The 26,600-nt window shown below is 41.6% G+C and overlaps 1 protein-coding gene across 2 annotated transcripts in view; it reads right to left on the bottom strand.

The window, feature by feature from the left end:
• Nucleotides 1-26,600, bottom strand: part of pcm1 (pericentriolar material 1) — a 163,552-nt gene that overhangs the window by 42,154 nt on the left and 94,798 nt on the right. For both annotated transcript variants that reach the window (XM_078548487.1, XM_078548477.1), the window contains exons 22-26: nucleotides 24,967-25,154; nucleotides 22,676-22,853; nucleotides 11,922-12,277; nucleotides 8,555-8,716; nucleotides 1,152-1,208 (exon numbers count right to left, since the gene is read on the bottom strand). In XM_078548487.1, coding sequence (XP_078404613.1) covers nucleotides 1,152-1,208; nucleotides 8,555-8,716; nucleotides 11,922-12,277; nucleotides 22,676-22,853; nucleotides 24,967-25,154 — 941 coding nt within the window. The remainder of the gene's footprint in view (nucleotides 1-1,151; nucleotides 1,209-8,554; nucleotides 8,717-11,921; nucleotides 12,278-22,675; nucleotides 22,854-24,966; nucleotides 25,155-26,600) is intronic.

The raw sequence follows: 26,600 nt of genomic DNA, 5'->3' as shown, positions 1-26,600 counted from the left end.
GTTTTACAGTTTTATTAAATATATTTCATAATTCAGTAGCTACTACCAATTAACTGCACTAGATTAAAACAATGTTTGCAACCAGAAAAACGCTCCACTTTACCCTCTTGTTAGAAGAATGGGCAATCCAGTTACGAGGGGTATCTGTGAGCACCATCAACCTCATTCTGATCAATCCACAAATAGACAAGCGTTAACAATGTAGAAAGAACTCTCCATAAATTAGTTTCAATGACTGGAAATGTCTACAGGATGGGCTGCAACAATTTGCCAAGGCTTCTTCAACAGCAACACCCAAACACATGAACTCTGAGGACAAATGCAGGAGGGACCTCTCCCCCAAGTCAAACCATTCTGACTTGGACATATACCACCACTAACGTTCCCTTTAAGCTACATGTTCATACAGTAACCTGAAAGTTCCTGCATAGGCTGCACACAAATAAACCCCTTTAAGTTACGATGTGTGGGTGGCTGCAAAAAAAAATTTAAAGGGCCTGCGCATTTAAATTGCCTGTGCCCTACAAGAAAACTAGAGGATACATTGACCATCACCCGTGTGCTCAGTGACGTACATCGACTCCTGGTTAAGTCATCCACCATTTTGAAATTTGCATCCTAATTTTCAAATCCTCCCCAACTCGAATCTCCTCCAGCCTTATAACCATCAGAGATATCTGCACTTATTCAATCCAGGCCTCTTGAGCACCCCTGATTTTAATCACGCCATGATTTCAGCTACCAGGGCCCTAAACTCTGAAATTCTTTCCCTAAATCTCTTTGCCCTCCTTTAAGATACTTCTTAAAACCCACCTCTTTGAACAAGGTTTTGCTCCTATGTCCTAATAACAAATGGTTTGGCGTCAAATTTTGTTTGATAATGGTGTTGTGATATGCCCTGCCCTGGGATGTTTTACTATTTTAAAGATGCTACATAAATACAAATTGTTGATGTTAATTATCGTTTAACTGAATTGCAGAGAAAAAACTAGTTTCAAATCAACTGGACTTTGCTTCATTAAACAGTAATTAGAAACTGCTAAATGAAGAAAAAGTACAAAGTCACAGAACACAACCCAAAGTAAAAGTACAAAAGAACTATTTTTTTCATGGTAATTTGATTAAAAGTGACACTAAATTCAGTACGTTACCTGGTGCTTCACTGCATGCATTTCTGTTAGATTCAAGCAGTGCTCCCCTAGTATGTGCTGTAGGAAAAAGGGACAAAGACAGGTAGTAATTTGTACTGAATACTGTGTACTGTCGTGGAAAAATTATCTACTGCACTGTAGGAAAGGGATTACAAGTGAAAAATGAAGCCTCAACTAAAAAGCTAGAAATATTACATGCACACAAAATTAAATGAAGTTCTTTATTGCTCATTTTGAAAATAATGCAACAACAGCAAAGCACTTCGAAAGTAAATAACAGCTTTCAGATCACAGGATCACAGAATCTCTCAGTGCAGAAGAGGCCCTTCGAGTCTGCACCGACACGTGAGAAACACCTGACCTACCTACCTAATCCCATTTACCAGCACTTAGCCCATAGCCTTGAATGTTATGATGTGCCAAGTGCTCATCCAGGTACTTTTTAAAGGATGTGAGGCAACCCGCCTCCATCACCCTCCCATGTAGCGCATCACCACTCTCTGGGTAAAAACATTTTTCCTCACATCCCCCCTGAACCTCCTGCCCCTCATCTTGAACTTGTGTCCCCTCGTGACTGGCCCTTCAACTAAGGGGAACAGCTGCTCCTTATCCACCCTGTCCATGCCCCTCATAATCTTGTACACCTTGATCAGGTTGCCCCTTCAGTCTTCTCTGCTGCAACGAAAACAACCCAAGTCTATCCAACCTCTCTTCATAACTTAAATGTTTCATCTTAGGCAACATCCTGGTGAATCTCCTCTGCATCCCCTCCAGTGCAATCACATCCTTCCTATAATGTGAAGGCCAGAACTGCACACAGTACTCCAGCTGTGGCCTCATCAAGGTTCTATACAACTACAACATGACATCCCTACTTTTGTAATCTATGCCTCGATTGACAAAGGCAAGTGTCCCAAATATATCTATTAAGATGAGGTGAAATGCTTCCCACAAAGGGGAGGCAATGGTGTAGTGGTATTGTTGCTGGACTAGTAATCCAGAGACCCATGGTAATGCTCTGGGGTCCTGGGTTCGAATCCCACTATGGCAGATGGTGGAATTTGAATCCATTAAAAAAATCTGGAATTAAAAGTCTAATGATGACCATGAAGCCATTGTCGATTGTTGTAAAAACCCAACACCTTTTTGATAGGAAGAGTGGGTTAGTTCAGGCAGACTAATTCATGAACAGAATCAATGACAGTGTATGACCAACCTCCAAGTAAATTGGCATGATTATGACAATAGCCAGTGACAGACTGTCAATACCTTCGAAACATCAAATCGTTGAGTGAAAGAAAACCCACAAGATTGAATACACTTTCTCAGTTGCTATTTACAAACTACAGATCTGTGCTCACTAAACTCCCCTCTCAAGATATAAACTAAGTGGCTATTGTTTCCATGTTTATATTTTTTCAAATATAAAGACAGACTTACGACCTCAGTCCTCCATGTACCATAAACCTGTGTCATGCACCAATAATGTTACTTTCACTATTTCAAAATTAATCTGGTGCTCAAGTCTAAAACAAGACTATTTGCTTAAAGTAAACTGTTGTTATGACATGGCAGGTGGTAACTGCTGGGTGACCAAATCCCAAAGGAAAACCTGGCCAAACTACCACAATGTTTGGAATTTTTTTCTATTATGAGAGGTATGTGCACTGAAGACAGAAGTATAGTCTATGGGTCCCTTAACAATAGCTATACCATAGGGCAGAGGGACAGAGAATAAATCAGGAGATAATGGGGGCATGTAAAAAAGGCAGTACATTAATCATGGGTGACTTTAATCTTCATGCAGATTGGGAAAATCAAAATGGCAGAGGAAGCCATGACCAAGAATTCATTGAGTGTATTCGGGACAGTTTCCGAGATCAATATGTTGTGGATTCAACCAGGGATCAGGCTATTTTGGATCTGGTAATGTATATAATGAGGTAGGTTTAATAAATGAACTCTGAGTAAAAGATCCCCTAGAAACAGTGACCATAACATGGTAGCATTTAGCAATCAGGTTGAGAGTGAGAAACTTGGGTCAAAAACAACCGTGCTAAACTTAAATAAGGGTAATCACAAAGGAATGCAGGCAGAGCTGGCTGGAGTGGACCAGGAAAGGAGTTTAGCAGAAAAGACAGTTGTTGAACAATGGCAGGCGTTTAAAAAAAAGTCCATGACTCACAACAAAGATATATCCCAGTGAGGAAGGAGGATACTAGGAAGGGGGTAAACCAACCATGGTTAACCAAGGAAGTTAAGGATAGTGTCAAATTGAAAGAAAAAACGTATAATGTGGCAAAGATTAGTGAAAAGCCAGAGGATTGGGAAAGTTTTAAAAACCAACAAAAGATGACCAAAAAATCAATAAAGAGGGAGGAAATAAACTTGGAGCGCAAACTAGCAAGTAATATAAAAACAGACAGTAAGAGCTTCTTTACGTATATAAAAAAGGAGAGGTCAAAGTTAACATAGGCCCCTTAGAGAATGAAGCTGGGGAAATAATAATGGGGAACCAGGAAATGGCAGAGGAATTGAATAAATACTTTGTATCAGTCTTCATGGTGGAGGATAATAATTCCAAAAATACTAAATAATCAAGGGGCAAAAAGGGGGAGGGAATAAATACAATAACTATCCCTAGAGAAAAAGTATTAGTGAAACTGATGGGGCAAAAGGCCAATAAGCCCCCTGGAAAGGAAGTAGCTACAGAGATAGTGGATGCACTGGTGGTAATCTTCCAAGAATCCTTAGATTCTGGAAAAGTCCCAGAGGACTGGAAAACTGCCAATGTAATACCCTTATTCAAAAAGGGAGACAAAAAACAGATAACTATAGGCCAGTTAGCTTAGCAGCTATCATTGGGAAAATGTTAGAATCTATTACAAAGGGTGTAACAGCAGAGCATTTAAAAATGCATAATATAATCAAGCAGAGTCAGCATGGCTTCATGAAGGGGAAATCATGCCTGACAAATTTATTAGAATTCTTTGAGGAAGTAACACGCAGGATAGATAAAGGGGACCAGTAGATGCAATATATTTGAATTTCCAAAAGGCGTTCGATAAGGTACCACACATAAGTCTACTTAATAAGATAAGAGCCCATGGTGTTGGGAGCAGTATATTAGCATGGATAGAGGATTGGCTAACTAATAGAAGACAGAGAGTTGGGATGAGGGGCATTTTCAGGATGGCAACCTGTAATAAGTGGAATGCTACAGGGGTCAGTGCTGAGGCCACAATTATTTACAATATACATTAATGACTTGGATGAGGGAAGTGAATATACTATCGCCAAGTTTGCGGATGACATAAAAATAGATGGGAAGGCAAGTGGTGAAGATAACACAAGGGGGAGAAATTTCTCCCCATCAGGGGTACTGAGCAGGAGCGGCTGCATGCCGCCATTTTACGTGGGGCAGGCCAATAAAGGCCTGCCCAGTGTGGCGTGCACCCAGAAGTGCTGAGCGCTCCCTGTGCGGGCTGGGGGAGGAGGGAGAGTCGGGCTCTGTGGTCTTTCGCGCATGCGTGTGAAAGAGCACAGAAATCTCCCTGAAGCATGGAGCTGCCTCAGGGGGATTACTTTGATTATTATTATTTGAAATAAAGAAATAAAAATATTCAGACATGTCCCCTCATGTGACAATGTCACACAAGCTGGGACATGTCAATGAATTTTAATAAAAATTTTATTTAATTTATAAAGCCTTCATGAAACATCATCCTGCCTGTGGATGAGGTTTCATGATAAATGCGAAGGCCAGCTGGGCTCTTCGCCTGCCCACCAACCTTAAGGTTGGACGGACAGCTCTGTTAATTCTTTTAATTGCTTTTTAAATGGCCTTAATAGGTCTTTGACAGTTTGGCGGGCGCGCAGCCGACTCCGGTGTGCACCCGCCAAACTGAAGTACTGTGAACAGTTTTGGTCTCCCTATCTAAGTAAAGAAAAACTGGCATTGAGAAGGTTCACTAGGTTGATCCCGAGTGTGGAGGGATTTTCTTATGAGGAGAGGTTGAGTAGGTTGGGCCTGCACTCATCGGAGTTTAGAAGAATGAGAGGCGACCTTATTGAAACATATAAGATTCTTAGGGGGCTCGACAGGGTGGCTGCTGAGAGCCTATTTTTCCTTCTGGGAGAGGGCATAATCTCAGAGTAAGGAGTTGCCCATTTAAGACAGATGAGGAGGAATTTCTGCTCTCAGAGGATGGTGAATCTGTGGAATTCTTTACCTGAGGGCTGTAGAGGCTGGGTCGTTTAGTATAGAGGAACGTTTGAGGACTCTGGGTCTATACTCGATGGAGTTTAGAAGGATCAGGGGGGATCTGATTGAAACTTACAGAATACTGAAAGGCCTAGATAGAGTGGATGTGGGGAAGATGTTTCCATTAGTAGGAGAGACTAGGACCCGAGGGCACAGCCTCAGAGTAAAGGGAAGACCTTTTAGAACAGAGATGAGGAGAAATTTCTTTAGCCAGAGAGTGCTGAGTCTATGGAATTCATTGCTACAGAAGGCTGTGGAGGCCAGGTCATTGAGTGTATTTAAGACCGAGATAGATAGGTTCTTGATTGGTAAGGGGATCAAAGGTTACGGGGAGAAGGCGGGAGAATGGGGTTGAGAAACTTATCAGCCATGATTGAATGGCGGAGCAGATTCGATGGGCTGAATGGCCTAATTTCTGCTCCTATGTCTTATATTCAAGGTTGAGATAGACATTTATAATCAGTAAGGGAATGAAGAGCTATGGGAAAAAGGCAGACAAGTGGAGTTGAGGATTATCAGGTCAGCCATGATCTCACTGAATGGCAGAGCAGACGCAATGGGCTGAATGGCCCACTTCTGCTCCTACGTCTTGTGGTCTAAATAAAAATTCCACTACCGCTTTTGGAGATTTTAAATATTAAATTAAAACATTTATTAACCAAAGAAAAGAAAAACACACAAGATTACGGTTATACAGTTAAATTTAGTGTTATACACTTCCCAAAAGATTTCTACATAGCTAGACTCCCAAATAAGCACCCTTTTCCAGGCAACAGTCCAAATAGATCTTTAATCTATAAAACATCTGGCAATATTACCACAAGGCACCCACTGTTGCTATATGGGAGGTATTTCACAAGCTTCCCTCTCTCTCGACAATGGAAATCTAAGGCTTGTAGCAAAACCTTGTTCTCGGGAACAAACAAGCACTTCTCTAAACCCATTGTTCTAAACTTTCTCTGGAAGTTTCCTTTCCTAGAATATAAAAATCTTTCATGCTGTCATTATGGCCAGCACTTTTGGGAAAAATAAACTAATTGATTTACAATCTTTGCCAGTTGCAAAACTTTCTGTTATGCCTCTTTGAAATTCAACAGCTAACAATTCACTCCTCACTTATCTTCTAATACAAATTCCCATTCAGACATAATGGGACAATTGGCCTCCTTCTATACCATAACAATTCTGTGATACTGGGATCTCATCTTAGCCTGTTTATCTCCATTTTCAAAAAATGCCTACTTTTACACTTAATCCCTTTGATGATTTATGACTTTGCAGTCGGACTGTCGTCAGCTTAATTAATTAGTCCCACACACACAGCCCCCTCAAGCCTGCTTTATAGTATCCCATGACAGTATTCAGAAAAATGATATTCTCTTCACACTGTTTACAAATAAAATCCATATTGAGGTGTATTTCAGTTCCGCTACAAGAAAAGATGCCAAATTTCTGACAGAATTTGGCATGAAATCTTCCCCTTTGGGTTACTAAAGTAAGGTGACAGCAATTTATGGTAATATTTCAATCTCAACCATGCAATCCTGTGATTCACTAGGAAGAGACACATAAGGGAAGTGTAAATCATAAGCCAAATATCATAGGCCACTTGTACCCTATCTTCCTATTCAATTGAAAAGGCATATTGAGGACCTGGACTTCCAGGTATATTACTTTAAAGATAAAGTGGTAATATCCTCCCATTCACCTTTTCCAATGGGGTGTGTGCATGGATGTGTGTTGTGGTAATGACATATAATTGTCTGGAAATGACAGCAAAACTGTCCACTGTTGTTACTCCACAGCAACTTGGGGAGTCTACACATGCACAGATTAACAGAAATCCAGAAGTTGTCAGTAATTTTACACTTCTCCAGAGCATATGCTATTGAGGCCTTCGCTTGGCTGCAGCAACCTTTGAACTGATAAGAATCTCCATTTTTACACAATGGTTAGTCTCGTTGTAAAAATCCTTATAAAAGTTACACGTCGTTGAAGGAGATGCAACTGGGTTTTTAATGGTATATTAACTTCATAATTACTGTGAAAGACTCTTGCTGGTCCCTAGAGCTAAGTTTATATTTGTGCAATGTTAAATTTTGCCATTTGATTAAAAAATCCACATTTTATTTTATTTTTTTAAAGTATGTTTATTTTGGTATCTATCTTATTCAAAACAATCATTTATTTTGCTATCTGAAATTTAAAAGTAAATTAAATCACTGCTTTGGATTTCCCGGTTTGCTGAGAGAATACCTTAATGTGATTTGGCTGCTTACTAGCATCACCTTGATTTGGCACCAGATTTAAACAACTGCTGGCAAAGGGGAAGTCTGCACCACAGAGCTAGCTATATCTTCATGGGCTGCCACTACCTGAAATATCAGGGCCACTAGTTTGTATTTTAGACAGTATGACTTTTTGGCTAAAGCAACTGGTCATTTGTCATTCACTTCAATAGATAATAAACCAGCTTCAAGAGTTTCTCCCAAAAAACTGTATGTCATATTAACTGTATTCAGAAGTGAGCTTCCATAATTTGTACACTGAACATTTAAAAGAAAAAATACAGCAATTTACTTTAAAACTGAATACATCAACAGGATAGACATCATGCTGCTTCCCATGTACACCCTACCATCTTACAGTTCCATTTACACTTGGAACTACTCGAATAAAATAATGGCCAAGTATTATACTGCTGTTCCATTTATTTGCTCCTCTGCACCAACACGATCACTGATCTGGAAGTGTGAACACTAGGAAAGATCATTAACTTGAGTGCCTGCGTACAAGGGGTCACAAAATTCTGGGGAAATGATTCCACAATTTAAGAGGGATGCTTCCCCAATCTGCATACAAATTATTTTGAATCTACTCTGGGTTAAGCAGCTTTAGTACTCAATCTTCTGGTCTGAAAGGCTTCATTTACAAAACTAGTTATTTGTGAAATAGCGCAGTTATCACTAATATAGAATTATTACAATAGTAATTGGTATTATTCTGTGTTGGTGTCACAGAACATCAATATTATTTCAATTATGAGAGACTTTTACATTAATCACAGACTCTCTCTTTTTACAGTATATTGGCAGGACAGATAAAATTAACATGAGGTAACACCATCATAACAACATACCAGAGGAGAGGTCACTTGATTTATTTCGTTTTGACTTTTCTTCCACTTCATCTTTGGTTGCACTGCAAGTCCGAGGTTTGAAAAATTCTTCTGTCTGTGTGGAATGGCAGATTTTTTCTCGACAACGTTCACTTGCACTGGAAATACTTGCAGATTCAAAACCTATCAGAAAGTGCTTGAGCTTAGTAATAAGACTTGAAAAATAAATACTCATTCACATACTTATAAGTATTTTCTCCCAAGGCTTTTAATACAACATTTCTATAGAATTAGGGCTAATGCATCTATCATTTTTGAAATTTACCTGGAAAAATTGGTCTATTTGAGAAGTCAATGCAACTAGGATAACAGATTCTTACAAGACCATATTTACAATTATGGGCTGGAATTTTGCTCTGCATTATCTATAATAGGCATTTAGTACATTTGATAACATGTGGCTAAATTGATGTTCACAAACTGTACTGTAAATTCCAAAATATTAGTCCAAAGAATACTTGGTGCAATCTGATGCTGCCAGTATTTTATCGCGATATGTAATTCATTGCATTATAGTAATGAAATGTTGTGTAGTAAAGCAACTCTCATCTCATAGAGCCTAACAGAATATAAGGTTATTAGTCAACCTTGTACAGAAGGATCAGTTAAATTTACACTTCAGAGATGAGGGTTCAGAACCTAAAGTGAAATACAACATAGCAACAGATTATTAGCAGTTGCTTTTATATTAGTTGTGTGTGGCACTGGCTCTCAATGCCTGTATCTTGTGCAGCTAGTGCCAATCGCAAAATATATTTGCAAACTTGCTGTCACTGAATCACAGAATCTCTCAGTGCAGAAGAGGCCCTTTGGCCCATCGAGTCTGCACCGACACGTGAGAAACACCTGACCTACCTAATCCCATTTACCAGCACTTGGCCCACAGCCTTGAATGTTATGACGTGCCAAGTGCTCATCCAGATACTTTTTAAAAGGACGTGAGGCAACCCGCCTCCACCACTCTCCCAGGCAGCGCATTCCAGACCATCACCACCCTCTGGGTAAAAAAGTTTTTCCTCACATCCCTCCTGAACCTCCTGCCCCTCACCTTGAACTTATGTCCCCTCGTGACTGACCCTTCAACTAAGGGGAACAGCTGCTCCCTATCCACCCTGTCCATGCCCCTCATAAACTTGTACACCTCGATCAGGTCGCCCCCCTCAGTCTTCTCTGCTCCAACGAGAACAACCCAAGTCTATCCAACCTCTCTTCATAACTTAAATGTTTCATCTTAGGCAACATCCTGGTGAATCTCCTCTGCACCCCCTCCAGTGCAATCACATCCTTCCTATAATGTGTCGGCCAGAACTATACACAGTACACCAGCTGTGGCCTCACCAAGGTTCTATACAACTCCAACATGAGCTCCCTACTTTTGTAATCTATGCCTCGATTAATAAAGGCAGGTGTCCCATATGCCTTTTTCACCACCCCACTAACATGCCCCTCCGCCTTCAGAGATCTATGGACACACACCAAGGTCCCTTGGTTCCTCAGAACTTCCTAGTGTCATGCCGTTTATTGAATACTTCCTTGTCAAATTACTCCTTCCAAAGTGTATCACCTCACTTTTCAGGGTTAAATTCCATCTGCCACTTATCTGCCCGTTTGACCATCCCGTCTATATCTTCCTGTAGCCCAAGACACTCAACCTCACTGTTAACCACCCGGCCAATCTTTGTGTCATCCGCAAACTTACTAATTGTACCCCCCACATAGTCATCTATGTCGTTTATATAAATGACAAATAATAGGGGACCCAGCACAGATCCCTGTGGTACGCCACTGGACACTGGCTTCCAGTCACTAAAGCATCCTTCTGTCATCACCCTCTGTCTCCTACTACTAAGCCAATTTTGAATACACCTTATCAAATTACCCTGTATCCCATGTGCATTTGCCTCCTTTATAAGTCTCCCATGTGGGACCTTGTCAAAGGCTTTGCTGAAATCCATATAAACTACATCAACTGCACTACCCTCATCTACACACGTGGTCACCACCTCAAAGATTCAATCAAATTTGTTAGGCATGACATCCCTCTGACGAAGCCATGCTGACTATCCCTGATCAAATCTTGCCTCTCCAAGTGGAGGTAGATCCTCTCCTTCAGAATTTTCTCCAATAGTTTCCCGACCACTGACGTGAGACTCACTGGCCTGTAGTTCCCTGGCTTATCTCGACAACCCTTCTTAACTAGCGGAACCACATTAGCTGTTCTCCAGTCCTCCGGCACCTCCCTTGTGGCCAGAGAAGAATTAAAAATTTGGGTCAGAGCCCCCGCAATCTCCTCCCTTGCCTCCCTCAGCAGTCTGGGACACATATCATCCGGATCTGGCGATTTGTCCACTTTTAAGCCTGCCAATACCTCCAATACCTTGTCACTCCCTATATCACTGGAAAGATGCATTAAAAGAAAGAACATCTGACCTGAATGAATCCACCAAGTAACCTTCAGGAATAAAAAAAGTGCTGGAAATACTCAGCAAGTCTGACAGCATCTGTGGAGAGGGGGAGATTTTGTGTTTCATGCTGAATATGACTTCTTCAGAAGTAACCTTCAGGTTTGTCACTGTTTGTGCAAGAAAATCACATCAAAATGCGGATGCACAAAATCGATCAAAAGCAGCTTCACTCCCAAATCATGTGATCAAATCGAATACATCCATCTTAAGAGTGGTCACAGAAATTTAGACTTCACAGAATGGAAAAAGGGGTTTAAAATTTAAACATCAATTTGTTGAAATTGCTTTGTTAGAAATTAGAGATGTTTTCTCCTGATAACAAATAATTAACACCTTTACAAATAAGGTGATTTCACAGTGACACATTTTATTTTGAACCGCAGAAGAGTAGCATCTCTGTAATTACAATGTTAAAACTGGTTAACTTATGACAATAGTAGAGCTTTTGACCCACTATGTCGGTCTAAGATTCTGCTACCTGCATAAGGGGGGCAGATTTAGAAACAGAAACACAGGAATCAGCTGCACACAAACTACTCTTCTAATCTGTACAAGTGAAAGTGTACCTACAGGGGGAGCTTACTTAAAACCAAATGCCAAGCAAGAAGCAGATTTGCAACATTACCTTATCCTGGGTCAGTTGTTCAAATGCATGCGAAAGATCTGGCTTTCCCAAGTCTGGATTTCAAATCTAATGAAATGCATATTTGGTTTCCTATTCCACAATGTATGATCAATTTTAAAAATGAATTTCACTTTACCATAATATACATGTGATAATAAAACTTGCCCTGAGTAATGATGGTTTTAAAAAAACAAATTCATATGCGTACTTAAAAAATAAACCAGAGCACAAATCATACCTGCACTAATTTCCTGGTGATTTTTCTGATGTGGATAGGTCTTTTTACATTTTCCCTTTGGAGTTTTGTCCTTGGAAGCTAGACTGGCCTGTGCACAGGCTTTTCTGGATTTAAATGTTTTTGTCACCATGGTAGGATCAACTGGATCTGGCATACTACTAAAACTTTCCAGGGACGATTCTTCAAAATTCTTTCTATTTTTGCATTGTTCTTGTTGCTTTGGATTGTTTATATTTATTTGTGGTGCAGAAGTGGGTGGTTGCATTTGTCTGGGTGATTGTCCGAATTCATCTTTTGTATCATTCAGCCACATCAATTCACTCTGTTCTCTCTCATCCTTTGCCTGTTTTTGGATCCTTTTCAAAGAAAAAACGAGAGTTAAATCAGTACAACTAGCTTCATGTCTATGTTACATGAAGAAACACTACATTGGTTTAAAGCGACACTAAGGGCAGAATCATCCCAGATTTGCTCTAAGTGTGGTAGCGGGCGGTAAAAGATGTTTTACCCGCCAGCCGCAATGGTGGCTTTTCACATCGTATGCATTCCCGGGAAACACCGTTTCGATGGTGGGTAGGCTCTCATTTGCCTGCCACGCCATCACCTCGAAGCTTCATCACGCCAGGCATCATATTTGAAGTTCAGATGCACGGACATATCTTGGTGCTTCCAGACCAGGACTGCTGTGGGGAAGATGTCCACGAAAGGCAAAAAGACTGCAGCCCCCAGGTTTAGTGACTTGTCACTGGAACACCATTTGGATGCCATGAAGGCTTGCCACGATATCCCCTACGCCCGCTCTGTCCGCAGGATGGGCAGCGCTGTGACCAACCAGGCTTGGGAGGTGGTGGCAGTGCTGATCAATGCCAATGCGACACAGAAGAAGTTGGCCGTCCAATGCAGATAGAGGGTGAATGATCTCATCTGTGCAGCCAGGGTATGGCAACCATTTCATCATTCTAAACTCACACACTCAAGCCCATCACACATTCGCTGGCATCTCACTCATTGCCAACTCAAGGGACATAACCACCCATTCTCTCACACATGCCCTCTAACATGTCCATCTGGCCTCATCTCCTCTGGAGACTGCCTCTTCAGCCCTCACCATTTTGAGTCCACTTGCAAAGATCAACATGTGCTCCCCACCACATACACATCCTGGGTTACCCTCCTACCTCAATACAGCCCTCATCCTGCAGCCTTTTCCCTTGCCTGAGGCCACTTCTCCCTCTTCCCCAAGCAAGCCATAGCCCTGCAGCCATTGAAAAGCCACCCACATATGGCTGATCTGGTAGGTAGAGACCTGCAGTGAGCCCCCCTAAAAGTGGTGTGATGCTGTCTGTGAAGCCTGGCACTGATGACTGCGAGTGCTGACACGATCATTAAACCAACTGTGCCATATAGTCTGCTCACACCACCTGCCTGACGCCAGATGGCATGGAAAATCCTGGCCTAAGTCAATTTCGAACAAGATGCAAACATGGTGAAGTAAATTGCAACAAACTTCTTGAGTGTTTATTCCACATTATTGAGCTTTTTGCCATACATGACCTATAAATGCCATGTCCAATAAAACTACAGGGTAATTATTATCCCATCATGGTTCAGAATGTATTCTCTCTATCCACCTCTCAACTCAAACAGGGCCAGTTAACCTCATGAGTATCTATGTGCCAATGCTGTGCTCCACGACAGAGGTGAAAGGCCAAATTCTATGAGGAGCTTGGAACTGCTATCAGCAGAATCCTTAAGTCAGAACATCTTCATCTACTGGGGGATTTCAATGCAAGTGTGTGTGCAGGCATGCTGCATGGGCCTCCTGCTTCAGACATTATGACCTGAGAAAGATAAATGAGAATGGATACAGAGTCTACTTGTTTGCTGCTACCACAAGCTTTATGGAACTAACACCTTCTTTCAGAACAAACCATGCCACATTCTGGGAAACATCCAAGATCAGGGCATTGACGTCAGCTGCATCTGATTATCAGCAGGCTTAATTCTCTGAAAAGCATTCTCAAAACAAGCAACTACCACAGCGTTGACTGTGATATAGAGAACTCCCTGGCATGGTGACGATGCAACCCATGAAGTCTTATCAAAGCAGAAATGCCATCCAGGTATAACTTCCTGCCTACCCAGATAAAAACCAATAGTTCCACAATTCAGGCAAAATACTGCAGATGCTGGAAATCTGAAATAAAAACAGAAAATGCTGGAAAGACTCAGCAGGTCTGACAGAATCTATGGAGAGAGAAACAGAGTTAACGCTTTGAGTCTGTATGACCCTTCTTCAGCTCTGGAGAAGGGTCATACAGAATCAAAACGTTAACTCTGTTTCTCTCTCCACAGATGCTGTCAGATCTGCTGAGTTTTTCCAGCATTTTGTGTGTTTATTTTGTTCCACGATTAAGCTAAAAAGATGCTCTCCAGGATTCCCACACAGAGTGCAGGAGCAAAATGGAACATACTTTCAGAAACCATCGACAATACCGCACTCAACATATGGCACACAAGAATGGAAAAATGCTGACTGGTGCACGATTAACATCTCTATGGAAACTGCCATTGAAGCCAAGCAGTCCACTCATTAATTACAAACAAGAACTGAGCAAAAAAATTTCTGAATGCATGAAGAGCTGCTTGAAGTAAAGTCCAACAAGCTGCTAGGCGGTGTTCCAATGACAACTGGTTATTATTCTGACAGAATATCCAGATGTCCTTCAACACAGGGAATGCCAGGGGCACATATCTAGGGATCAAAAAGGCAATAGGTCCATCAGCATAGAAAACAGCTCTATTGAAAACAAGGACAGGGGAGGTCATCACAGACTGTAATAAACAGTTAGACAGATGAGTGGAACACTATCTTGAGTCGCACCCGAGGGAGGTCACTGTTAAGGAGGGAGCTCTAAAGGGGGTTGTTCAACAGAAGGCCCGCTATCCGGACCACCAACCAGTGTTTAAAATACACAAAGTGGAGGTGACAGATTCTGTAAGGAGCTGCCCCTCCAATCACAGGCTGTTTCTCTCCTATGTTTGCTGCAGAAAACACAGCAAAGAAATAGTCTATGTTTGGGGGTGCAGTGAGCAATGGGAAGGTGATTGGCAGTGCTCAGCCTGAGGCCTGAGCACCGCCGGTGGTCAGTCTGCTGGGGAGGTGCGGGCAAGAGGGGCCTGCTTGCTGTCAGCAGGTGGAGGAAGAGAAAACGAGAAAGAGAAAACGGTGCTGCGGCCTGCCAGAGGTGTGGGGCTGAGAGAGACTGCCGGGGTCGGGGAGAGGCTGCAAGGGAGCGGCTGTCTGCCAGGGGGTGGGAGCAGTCAGGAAGTTGATAGCCTCCTCCATGATTTTGTGTAAAGGTAGTGAATGGTGGCATAGTATTCAGCCATCGAGAGTCTTCAGTCAAATCCAATCTTTCACTTCACTAAGTCAAAAGTGATGAAGCCAATTATAACATGCTCGCTTCCAGTCTAGCTAAGGCCATCCAGTCAGCACCTGAATGTGGAATCTTTCTGGTCTACATGGCTTGGCTCTGCAGATTGCAGCGCCTTCAGGTTTGAGCCTTCAAGAAAGTTTTTGCTGTGCAGCTTGTCCTTTTTGTTGCATTCATTTGCTCCGATTTCAACGTTACAGAATGGTGTCGTCAATTTTGCATACCTTTGAAAATCTGAATGTGTGGTGCAAAAATACTGGCTAATGTTGTAGGAAGCATGGAGGAGAAGTCACTGTTATTAATAGAGAACTGTTTCAACACATTTATATTTAGAATTTATCATCGTTTGGATTCCTATGACAATTAATTAATTTATTTTTTCCTGGTCAACACCTAGAGATACGGTCTTAAAAGAGGTAGAGGGGTTTAGGGAGGGAATTCCAGTTTCACTAAGTGCTTTGGGGAAGAGTCGACCTGATTTGTCCCCGGAAAGCCACCATGCTAGGTTATGCATGCATCGGTAATTGACAGGTAATTCACATGCATGGTGGCCAATTATTTTAGCAGTGTCAAGTCATTTAGGAATCACCTACTACCTTGGTGGAGCGGTTACAGGCCAGATATCTCACTAAATCAGAGTTCAATATAGTGATGAGAAAGTAAGCTAATAAATTAGTCTTCTCATTTGAAGCTTGTTCATAAAAAAACACATTTTTTGGTTGTTTTGATTAATAGCAAGATGAATTTGTAATGCCTTATCTTTCCGAAATTTGCTCACCGACCCCATCAGAAAAAAATTGAAACGTGGGCCCTCACGCGAAAAGGTTGCACACCCCTAATGCAGGCACCATGGAAAGCCTGACTGTCATGCCAATGCTAGATATTAAACCCAGAGTGGAGTGCTTTGCAAAGCTATTGACTCGCTTGCCATCAGCAAAGCTTTAGGTGCTAATGCTATCCTACCTGCACTCATCAAGCATGGGAACCGGCACTTTTGTAGCATCTGCACAAACTTTTCTGTCTCTGCTGGAGGGAGGGACCATTGCCCCAGAACATGCGTAATGCAATGACTGTGACCCTGCACAAGAACAAGGGCGACTGCAGCGATTACAACTATCAAGGCATCTTCCGACTGAGCTTTGTGGGAAAGATATTTGTCCATGTTGCCCGTCACACTGCAGATCTTGACTGAACACATCTATCTTTTTTTTTATTCATTCACAGGATGTGGGCTTTGTTGGCTGGGCCAGCATTTATTGCCCATCCCCAGCTGCCCCTGAGAAAGATGGTGGTGAGCTGCCTTCTTGAACCACTGCAGTCTATGTGGTGTAGGTACACCCACAGTGCTGTTAGGAAGGAAGTTCCAGGATTTTGACCCAGCGACAGTGAAAGAACGGCAATATAATTCCAAGGTCAGGATGGTGAGTGACTTGGATGGGAACTTCCAGGTGGTGTGCCCATCTATCTACTGCCCATGTCCTTCTAGATGGTAGAAGTCATGGGTTTGGAAGGTGCTGTCGAAGGAGCCTTGGTGAAGTCCTGCAGTGCATCTTGTAGATGATACACACTGCTGCTACTGTACGTCAGTGGTTGAGAGAGTGAATGTTTGTGGATGGGGTGCCAATCAAGCAGGCTGCTTTGTCCTGGAAGGAGTCAAGTTTGAGTATTGTGGGAGCTGCACTCATCCAGGCAGGTGGGGAGTATTCCATCACACTCCTGACTTGTGCTTTGTAGGTGATGGGCAGGCATTGGGGAATCAGGTGAGTTACTCGGCGCATGATTGCTAGCGTCTGACCTACTCTTGTAGCCACAGTATTTACATGGTTAGTCCAGTTCAGTTTCTGGTCAATGGCAACCTCCAGGATGTTGATTGCGGGGGATTCAGTGATGGTAATGCCATTGAACATCAAGGGGCAATGGTTAGATTCTCTTGTTGGAGATGACCATTGCCTGGCACTTGTGTGGCACGAATGTTGCTTGCCACTTGTCAGCCCAAGTCTGGATATTGTCCAGGTCTTGCTGCATTTGGACATGGACTACTTCAATATCTGAGGAATCGCGAATGGTGCTGAACATTGTGCAATAATCAGCGAACATTCCCACTTCTGACTTTACGATGGAAGGTCATTGATGAAGCAGCATGGTTGGGCTGAGGACACTACCCCGAGGACCTCCTGCAGTGATGTCCTGGAGTTGAGATGACTGACCTCCAACAACCACAACCATCTTCCCTTGTGCTAGCTATGACTCCAGTCAATGGAGAGCTTTCCCCAATTTCCACTGGCTTCAGTTTTACTTGGGCTTCTTGATGCCACACTCAGTCAAAAGTGGCTTTGATGCAAAGGACCATCACTCTCACCTCGGGAGTTCAGCTCTTTTATCCATGTTTGAACCAAGGCTGTAATGAGGTCAGAAGCCGAGTGGTCCTGGCAGAACCCAAACTGGGTGTTGGTGTGCAGGTTATTGCTAAGCAAGTGCTGCTTGATAGCACTGTTAATGACCCCTTCCATTACTTTACTGATGATCGAGAGTAGACTGATCGGGTGGTAATTGGCCGGGTTGGATTTCTCCTGCTTTTTGTGGACAGGACATACCTGGGCAATTTTCCACATAGCCAGGTAGGTGCCAGTGTTGTAGATATACTGGAACGGCTTGACTAGGGGTGTGGAAAGTTCTGGAGCACAAGTCTTCAGTACTATTGCTGGAATATTGTCAAGGACCGTAGCCTTTACAGTATTCAGTGCCTTCAGCCATTTCTTGATATCATGTGGAGTGAATTGAATTGGCTGGAGACTGGCATCTGTGATGCTGGGGACCACTGGAGTAGGCCGAGATAGATCATTCACTCGGCACTTCTGGCTGAAGATTGTAGCAAATGTTTCAGCTTTATCTTTTGCACTGATGTGCTGGGCTCCCCCATCATTGAGGATGGGGATATTTGTGGAGCCTCCTACTCCAGGGAGTTATTTAATTATCCACCACCATTCACGACTGGATGTGGCAGGACCGCAGAGCTTAGATTTGATCCGTTCGTTGTGGGATCGCTTGTCTCTGTCTATCACTTGCTGCTTATGTTGTTTGGCACGCAAGTAGTCACGTGTTATAACTTCACCAGGTTGACACCTCATTTTTATGTATGCCCGGTGCTGCTCTCCTGCACTCTTCATTGAACCAGGGTTGATCCCCTGGCTTAATGGTAATGGTAGAGTGGGGGATGTTTTGGGCCATGAGGTTACAGATTGTGTTCGAGGACAATTCTGCTGCTGCTGATAGCCCACAGCGCCTCATGGATGCCCAGTCTCAAGTTGCTTAAACTGTTCGACATCTATCCCATTTAACACATTGTGAAGGCGGGACTTTGTCTCCACAACGACTGCGGTGGTCACTCCTACCAATACTGTCATGGACAGATGCATCTGTGGCAGGCAGGTTGGTGAGGATGAGGTTAAGTATGTTTTTCCCTCTTGTTGGTTCCCTCACCAACTGCCACAGAGACAGTCTAGCAGCTATGTCCTTTAGGGCTCAGCCTCGATCAGTAGTGGTGCTACCGAGCCATTCTTGGTGATGGACACTGAAGTCACCAACCCAGAGTACATTCTGCACCCTTGCCAACCTCAGTGCTTCCACCAAATGGTGTTCAACATGGAGGAGCACTGATTCATCAGCTGAGGGAGCGGTACGTGGTAATCAGCAGAAGGTTTCCTTGCCCATGGTGCTATGAGACTTCACGGTGTCCAGAGTCAATGTTGAGGACTCCCAGGTCAACTCCCTCCCGACCGCATACCACTGTGCAGCCACCTCTCCTGGATCTGTCCTTCCCTTGGGACAGGATATACCCAGGGATGGTGATGGTGATTGGGACATTATCTGTAAGATATGATTCCGTGAAGATGACTATGTCAGGCTGTTGCTTGATTAGTCTGTGAGACAGCTCTCCCAATTTTGGCACTGGACCCCAGGCTTTACTAAGGATGACTTTGCAGGGTCGACAGGACTGAATTTTCATTTCCGGTGCCTAGATTGATGCTGGGTGGTCTGTCTGGTTTCATTCCTTTTTTGATACTTTGTAGCAGTTTGATACAGCCGAGTGGCTTGCTATACCATTTCAGAGGGCATTTAAAAGTCAACCACATTGCTGTGGGTCTGGAGTCAGGCAAGGACGGCAGATTTCCCAAAACTCAGTGTGGTTTCATAACTGAAAGATCGACAACTGGCATGATCTTCTAAGTCCGGCAGCTGCCAGAGAAATGCCTTAAACAAAGGAGACAGCTATATATTGCCTGCAACGATCTCAACAAGGCATCTGACCATGTGAGCAAAGGCGGTCTATTTAAGCTGGAGAAAATTGGCTGCCGCCAAAGCTGCTCAATGTGATCTCCTCTTTCCATAACAAGATGATGAGTATGGTTAGCTATGGCAGGGAGACAGCGGAACCCTCTGAGATCCGCAATAGGGTCAAACAGGGTTGTGTTTTGGCACCGGCAATCTTTAGCATATTCTTCTCTTTGCTGCTGTCATAAGTCTTCAGATCTGAGATCTGGGATTAAGGGAGGTGATGGCGTAGTGGTATTGTCACTGGACTAGTAATCCACAGACCTAGGCTAATGGTCTGGTGACCTGGGTTCGAATCTTGCCACAGCAGCTGGTGGAATTTCAATTCAATAAACATCTGGAATTAAAAGTCTAATGATGACCATGAAACCACTATCAATTATCATAAAACCTACAGAGGGTGTCCACTTATGTACCAGAACAGATGGAAAGCTGCCCACCCTTGCATGTACGAGATCCGAGGCAAAGGTGTGCCAACCCTTATCAGAGAGTTGCTCTATACTGACACTGCTGCATGAACATTCCATGCTGAGGAATATCTGCAGCGGCAAATGGACAGACTCTCTCGTGCCTATAAAGAGATTGGTTTGACCATTAGGATCAGGAAGACAAATGTCATTATCCAGGATATTACCATATTGCCATTTATCAGCACTGACAACGTGATGCTGGAGGTTGTTCATAGTTTCACATACCTAGGCTCCACAATCATCAATCTGTTAATTGATGCTGAAATCAACGTAAACATTGCAAAAGCTGCAGCTGTTATGTTCAAGCTGCATAAGAGAGTGCGGAACAGCAACCTGGCCAAACTGCGAGTTTACCAAGCTTGTATTCTCAGTGCACTCCTCTACAGCGGTTAAACCTGGACAACATATGCTAGGCAGGAAAAAAAGCTAAACAGCTTCGTTGTCTCTGATGTATCCTCGGCATCCACTGGCAGGGCAAGGTCACCAAGTCAGAGGTCCTAGAGCATGTTAATTCCATCAGCACATATTCATTGCTAAGCATTGGCATGGGCTCAGTCACAATCACTGGTTGGATGATGGCTGTATACCCAAAAATCTTCTGAACGGCAAATTGGCCACTGGGTCACGACGTCTTGGATGTTCTTACCTCCGTTGCCTGCAAGCGAGATATGAAGGTGGTGGATATTGACGCTGACAACTGGGAGACAGTCCAATTGGTTTGTTGTGTAAAATCTTGAGGGTGCTTGATAAACTAAGGCCGCAAGCCTCTCTGGACACTGCTATGACTCATATCTATAATGGCTTTGTTTAATTCTCCACAAATTTCTACAACTAAGGCCACAGTTGCTGGAGAGAACCAGCAGTTCACAGCTAAGACCTGAATCAGAAATCATCCTGGAAGTCTAGTGTACTCCAGGGTCCTGGGTTTGAAAACCCCAGATTTTGCCAGAACAGGGCTGCAGGCATAGACGACTTTGTGTGGTTTGCTTTGATGTACTGCTTTTCACATCCATTTCTGAAATTAATGGCAAACTCTGCTGGTGCTTAGAATCTTCAAACCAGTCTACTAAAACCCTCAATGACGATAGCTATCCAATTCCAAGAAGCAACGTACATGAATTATTCCAGACATAAAATACTGCCTGCTGGCAAAAATCTTGCAAAATAAATTTATTGATTAATTTAAGGATGGGAGGGTTAGACTAATATCTGCTTGAACTACATCTGCTTAACAAAGGTTTGGACAACTTCCACTCTAAACTCAGCCTACTTCGGGAACTCACTCTGACTAGTAGCCATAGCTCACAGATAGGAAGATGTAATTACCCACTTTCACAGGTTTTCTTAAGGTCTGCATGAAACCAGGAGGAAAGGTTCTGTTCCAGCATTTATAGCAAGTACATTGCCAATGTCTTTGGTTTGTTTGATAACACTCCTGTGAAGCATCATGGGACATTTTACTACATTGAAGACACTATATAAATACAAGTTGTTGTTGTTACCTATCTTCTACTAATGGAAAGGTGAAAGGCATATCTCAGCCACTTGTAAAATGAGAGAAAACTGGGAATCATAACATTGCCACCTTTTCACTGCATCCTCTTCTAAGAATAAGGTGAAACAATCTCAAGCCTACCGTCTCTTTAATCATGGCACTATGCAGTCAGTTACAAGATGCAAGGCACAAAAATGTGCATTACTTGGGAAATGGAACTCCAGACTCCTCTGCGACAGTACACCTAGCATCTAAATTAATAACTGACTAAATTCATTCATATACAGCCCACGTGAAACAATTTTAGGCAATCAAACTAGGCCTTCTTAGTATAAAGCAAGCGGTTAATAGTTTGCGAAGTTGGCCTTCTCAAGCAACACAAGTTAAAATATTAGAAACTCTCTTTCATTCAAATAGTTTAGTAAAATAAAAAACTTAGTTTGTGTGTAATGTTCAAGATAAGCAAGGCAGAATTTGTTGCAGTATGCAAAAACCCCCAAAATGCAAGGGATGGCAGCAAACAACTGAAAATGATTTGAAGATACTTTCTCTCAAGGACTATGGTTTTGATGATCCTCTTAAAATCCCTCCTGAGACTGCATTATTTTCAACTACATCAACACTCAGAGTTAGGTTGTAAATTATTAAAAATTTATAATATAGCAACTTGACCAGACCATCCTAAATCTCAAGCGTGTCCATTCATGGACTTGCCGGCTTAGAGATAAAAATTATAGACCCCAGGCTCTTGCAAAATAGTTTTCCAGTAGTTGAAGAAAATTAAGGGGATGTTTTCCTCTTCACTATTTTTGCAGCAAAGTGCAAACAGAGGTATGCAGTGGGGAACACCATATCCTTGTCTCTACTCTTCTCAAAATAACATTAGAAATATATTGTTGATATGTCAATTTAGAATTTCTAAGTTAAAATAGTCCATCGAGCAAATTATAAGGGAAATAATAACATTTTTACCAACTGAAAGCAGCAAGACCCACTACGAGCTGAAAATACTGTACGTACCACTTGTTCTCTCTGCATTTTGGAGAATTACTTTCAAATGGCTTTGGGAAGGCCAAATATTCTGTTTTTCCAGAGATGCTGTGCTCGGTTACAAGTGGTTGTTGTTCATTACTCTGGACACTGACATTTTGAGACAGGTCACTAAACCCAGGAGGGAATATTGGGTTAAGGTTAAAACCTGTGTTCGAAAAAAGATAAACTGATTATTAACAAATGAATTGCATGTGCTGCATCTAAATGTATAGTAGAAATATAATAGTTGTTAAATGCTAAGCAAGGCTTCTCAGCTTATTTAGATCATAAATAAAATTACACAACTACACTTTAACAGAAGTGTTTAGATAATTCAGTAACATTGAACTTATCAAATGCTTTCTCTGACATAATCACCACCCAAGTTCTACCCTAACCCAAATGTGAGCCTCTTGCATAGTCGCATTTTGATTATAGAGGGATGGCAAGAATAGCTAGAACAAAAGAGTGAGGAAACCATAATAATGTGTTCCAATCAATACCATAAAACTCATCTCCCTGAAACAACTTGAACTTTTATGAATACAAGTTGGTGATACTTACGGCAGATTGTTTGGAAAATACATGTTTGAATAATACATAAAATAAAAATATTTACATTTGTCCTGTACTTCTCAAAGCCAAAATGTCTCATGCATTTTTGAACTAACACAGCAGCCACTTGTAAAATGGGAGAAAAGTAGAAATCATAATATTGCCACTTTTTCACTGCACACTCTTCTAAGAATTAGGTGAAACAATCTCAAGCCTACCATCTCTCTAATCATGGCACTATGCAATTAGTTACAAGATGAAAGGCACAAGAATGTACATTACTTAGGGAATGGAATTCCAGACCCCTCTGCAACACTACACCCAACATCTAAATTAATAACTGACTAAATTCACTCACACAGTCCACTTGAGGCAATTTCAGGCAATCAAACTAGGCCTTCTTGGCATAAAGCAAGCAGTTAACAGCTTGCAAAGTTGGCCTTCTCAAGTTACACAAGCTAAAATATTAGAATATATCAAAAAGTTTAGCAAAAAAAAATTGAGTGCATTGTTCAAGATAAACAGGGCAGGATTTGTCACAACATGCAAAAATCTCCAAAATGCAGGGGATGGCAGTAAACAGCTGAAGATGATAACTAACTTAGGAAAATAATCAAACTGTTCAAAAGTATTTGATTAAGTTATTCAAAGCAATGCATTCTCCATTTTATTAATCTATTCACACAAAAGCTTAAGGATGGAAACATTCATTCAGAAATAAAAAAACTTCAAGAATTAAAACAAGAATTGCAACACAAGCTAGCTAATTACTGTTTACACTCATATAATTTGCTATTAAAATACTCCTCTGAAAACAGCAAAAACTCCTCAGGTTTTGTTCATTAAATATCTTTGACTTGCCAGAAAAATTACAACGTAACAGTATTACTGATAGTTACTTAATTAGAAGATTCTAGATGTAGCATATTTAAAGCTGCTTTTATATTGCAGCCTGGGTCAAGGAAAGTGGCATGCAGGTGACATGCTGTCACATTTAATTGTGGATTAGAGACTGATCTGGTCAGCCAGCTGCACCAGTAAGACATCTTATTTTAGGCATGAGCTAAGTACTCGGAAAATGACATCATAACATCGCTAACTCTGTATCACTGTCCATATGTGACATAACATTAGTATATGTGCTGCTGAAACATATTTACAGATCCCAGCCTCAGGAAAACCTGCAGCAGATAAGATTATTTTTATTGGTCCAAACTTCTAAAATCATTTAGCTTTTAAAACCACCAGCTGCACAAAGCTCACTGGTTAGCTATTAGTGGCACAACATAAAGTAGCTCGAAACCGTAGGGCACCACCCCACCCCCATCACTGAGTTACAGTTGGAGGATTAAACTTAGAGAAACAGGTAACTTTAACAGTTTATTTTCCTTATAAAATCTTTTTTTAAATTCTATTTAAATAGCATTCATTTTAGATAAAAGTATACTTCATTCCCCGCGTAAACGGCTTCAGCCCTCAATTTTTCTCAAAAAGAGCTGCTTGGAGTTACATAAGCAGTGACTCTAATTGCTTACTTCTCATTAGAAATGCATGGCTTTCATTTGGACTATTCTCACCAAAGTTTGGAGTCTATTCTTTGTCCAATTTTAAAATCACAGTTCACTTGGAAAAGTGTCGTTAACTTTCTCATGTGTTATTTGCATTATAAAATACGGAATTTACTCAATACAAGGACAACTATTTCTACAAATAGCCGTACTTACCATGAACAAAAGGAGAATAATTTGGAAGTCGTGACATGCTTAATGGATTTAAAGATGGGGAAGGAAAGCTAAATGGAGGGAAGACAAAATTGCTGGGAGAAGGAGGTGGTACACTGCTAGCTCTATGATTTTCTGGCTTTTTGTCTTGCTGCTGTTGGTGCAGAAGTTCATTCAGCATCTGCTTTAGCCTACCAAGATACAGGAATAAGAAAATATTCAGGTGAAATCATCTTTTTTCTTGAGGTACATACTAGCTTAGACAAGGAAGCACTAAGAATTTAGGTTACATTATCATTACCCTTTAGATGTTCATTATCTAAGACAAGGGGGCAAAAAAAATCAAAGAAAGGTGCAAAACCACTTCAACTTTTGGCAACAAACCTCATTTTAAGTTGGCTTTGACAAAGAGTTAACCTGTCATTCCTGATGCTCTCAGTTGGCAGTAGCTTCACAAGTTGTTGGGAAGACATGGTTTAAAAAATGTTCTTCCAATGGTCAGCTTCCGCAAATCTGACATATTTTCTCAGGTTTGCTGCTGGTTGTGTCAAAAGATTGTGCCAAGAGCCAGCAGCAGCAAAACTATACTAAACTCAATTTAAAAGAAGTGATAAATGAACTCTTGCTCTCTGTCTGCTGTGAAAATTTCATGTACAAAAAAAACAAGTTGCATTCCAAATTTGTGGTGGGGAGGTAGGGTGGGAGGGAGGAAGAGTACACACAAAAAAAATGCTATCCCACTTATTGTTTGGTGCAATACTAGTTACATAGTCTCCCAACTTTACATAAGGAAATGTTCTCAAAGTATATGTCATCTTTCTTTAAAAGGTGGCAGTAGTAATGAGCCAAGTACAAGGTTAAACATGAAGTCTAGGGAGAGCTGATGGAAGTTTCCATACATTTAATGAGACACCACATCCACACTGACACCTAAAGTTTCTCACATTTAATCTACAATTAATGTGTTTTCAGATACACTGAATTACATTGTACAAAGCAGTACATTCCCCCATGACTGAACTGTAAGAGCAGATTGGAAAGCCACAGCTCACTGCCTTGGTTGATTAAAGGATTAAAGAGAAAATAACGTTCTGTGAAAATGCATAATTAATCTATGCAACTAAGTTACAGACATTGTGAATAAAATCCTTCAAGTAGCACAAGTTCCAACTTTTCCCAGTCAAACAGGGCCACCCAAGGAACATAACTAGTTTCATTCTGTAATTTGTTTGTGCAATGGTGTCAAAAGCCTGTTGTTCCAAAATAAACAAAATTCTGGAGTCAATCATTCTGTGGTTGCAGCCAAATTTTAAGGAATATAACTATTTGACATACATGAAATACAACTGTAACATTATCCATAACATTTGCTTGCAGTTTAATGCTCTCCTATCAGCATGGTAAATAATTCAGGTAGATCTCCCTTAAATGGCCATTAATTGTTAGGCAGGCGGTGGGAAGGCCAGCTACTGAATTTCATGTGCATAGCCAACCCCCCCAGCTTCCTTAGTGGAGAGATCAATATTCAAACTACATAAAACTGCAGCAGTTGAATAGTATTTGACAGTAAATGTAAACTAGATTTTAATGAAGGGCAGATCCTGTAAGCAACTCCAGCTGAGAATTCCCACTTCACA

This window comes from Cetorhinus maximus, chromosome 1 (assembly GCF_964194155.1).
Source record: "Cetorhinus maximus chromosome 1, sCetMax3.hap1.1, whole genome shotgun sequence".
Taxonomy (NCBI): Eukaryota; Metazoa; Chordata; class Chondrichthyes; order Lamniformes; family Cetorhinidae; genus Cetorhinus; species Cetorhinus maximus.
The sequence above is the reverse complement of the archived record's forward strand: the minus strand, read 5'-3'. Positions and strand labels throughout refer to the sequence as shown.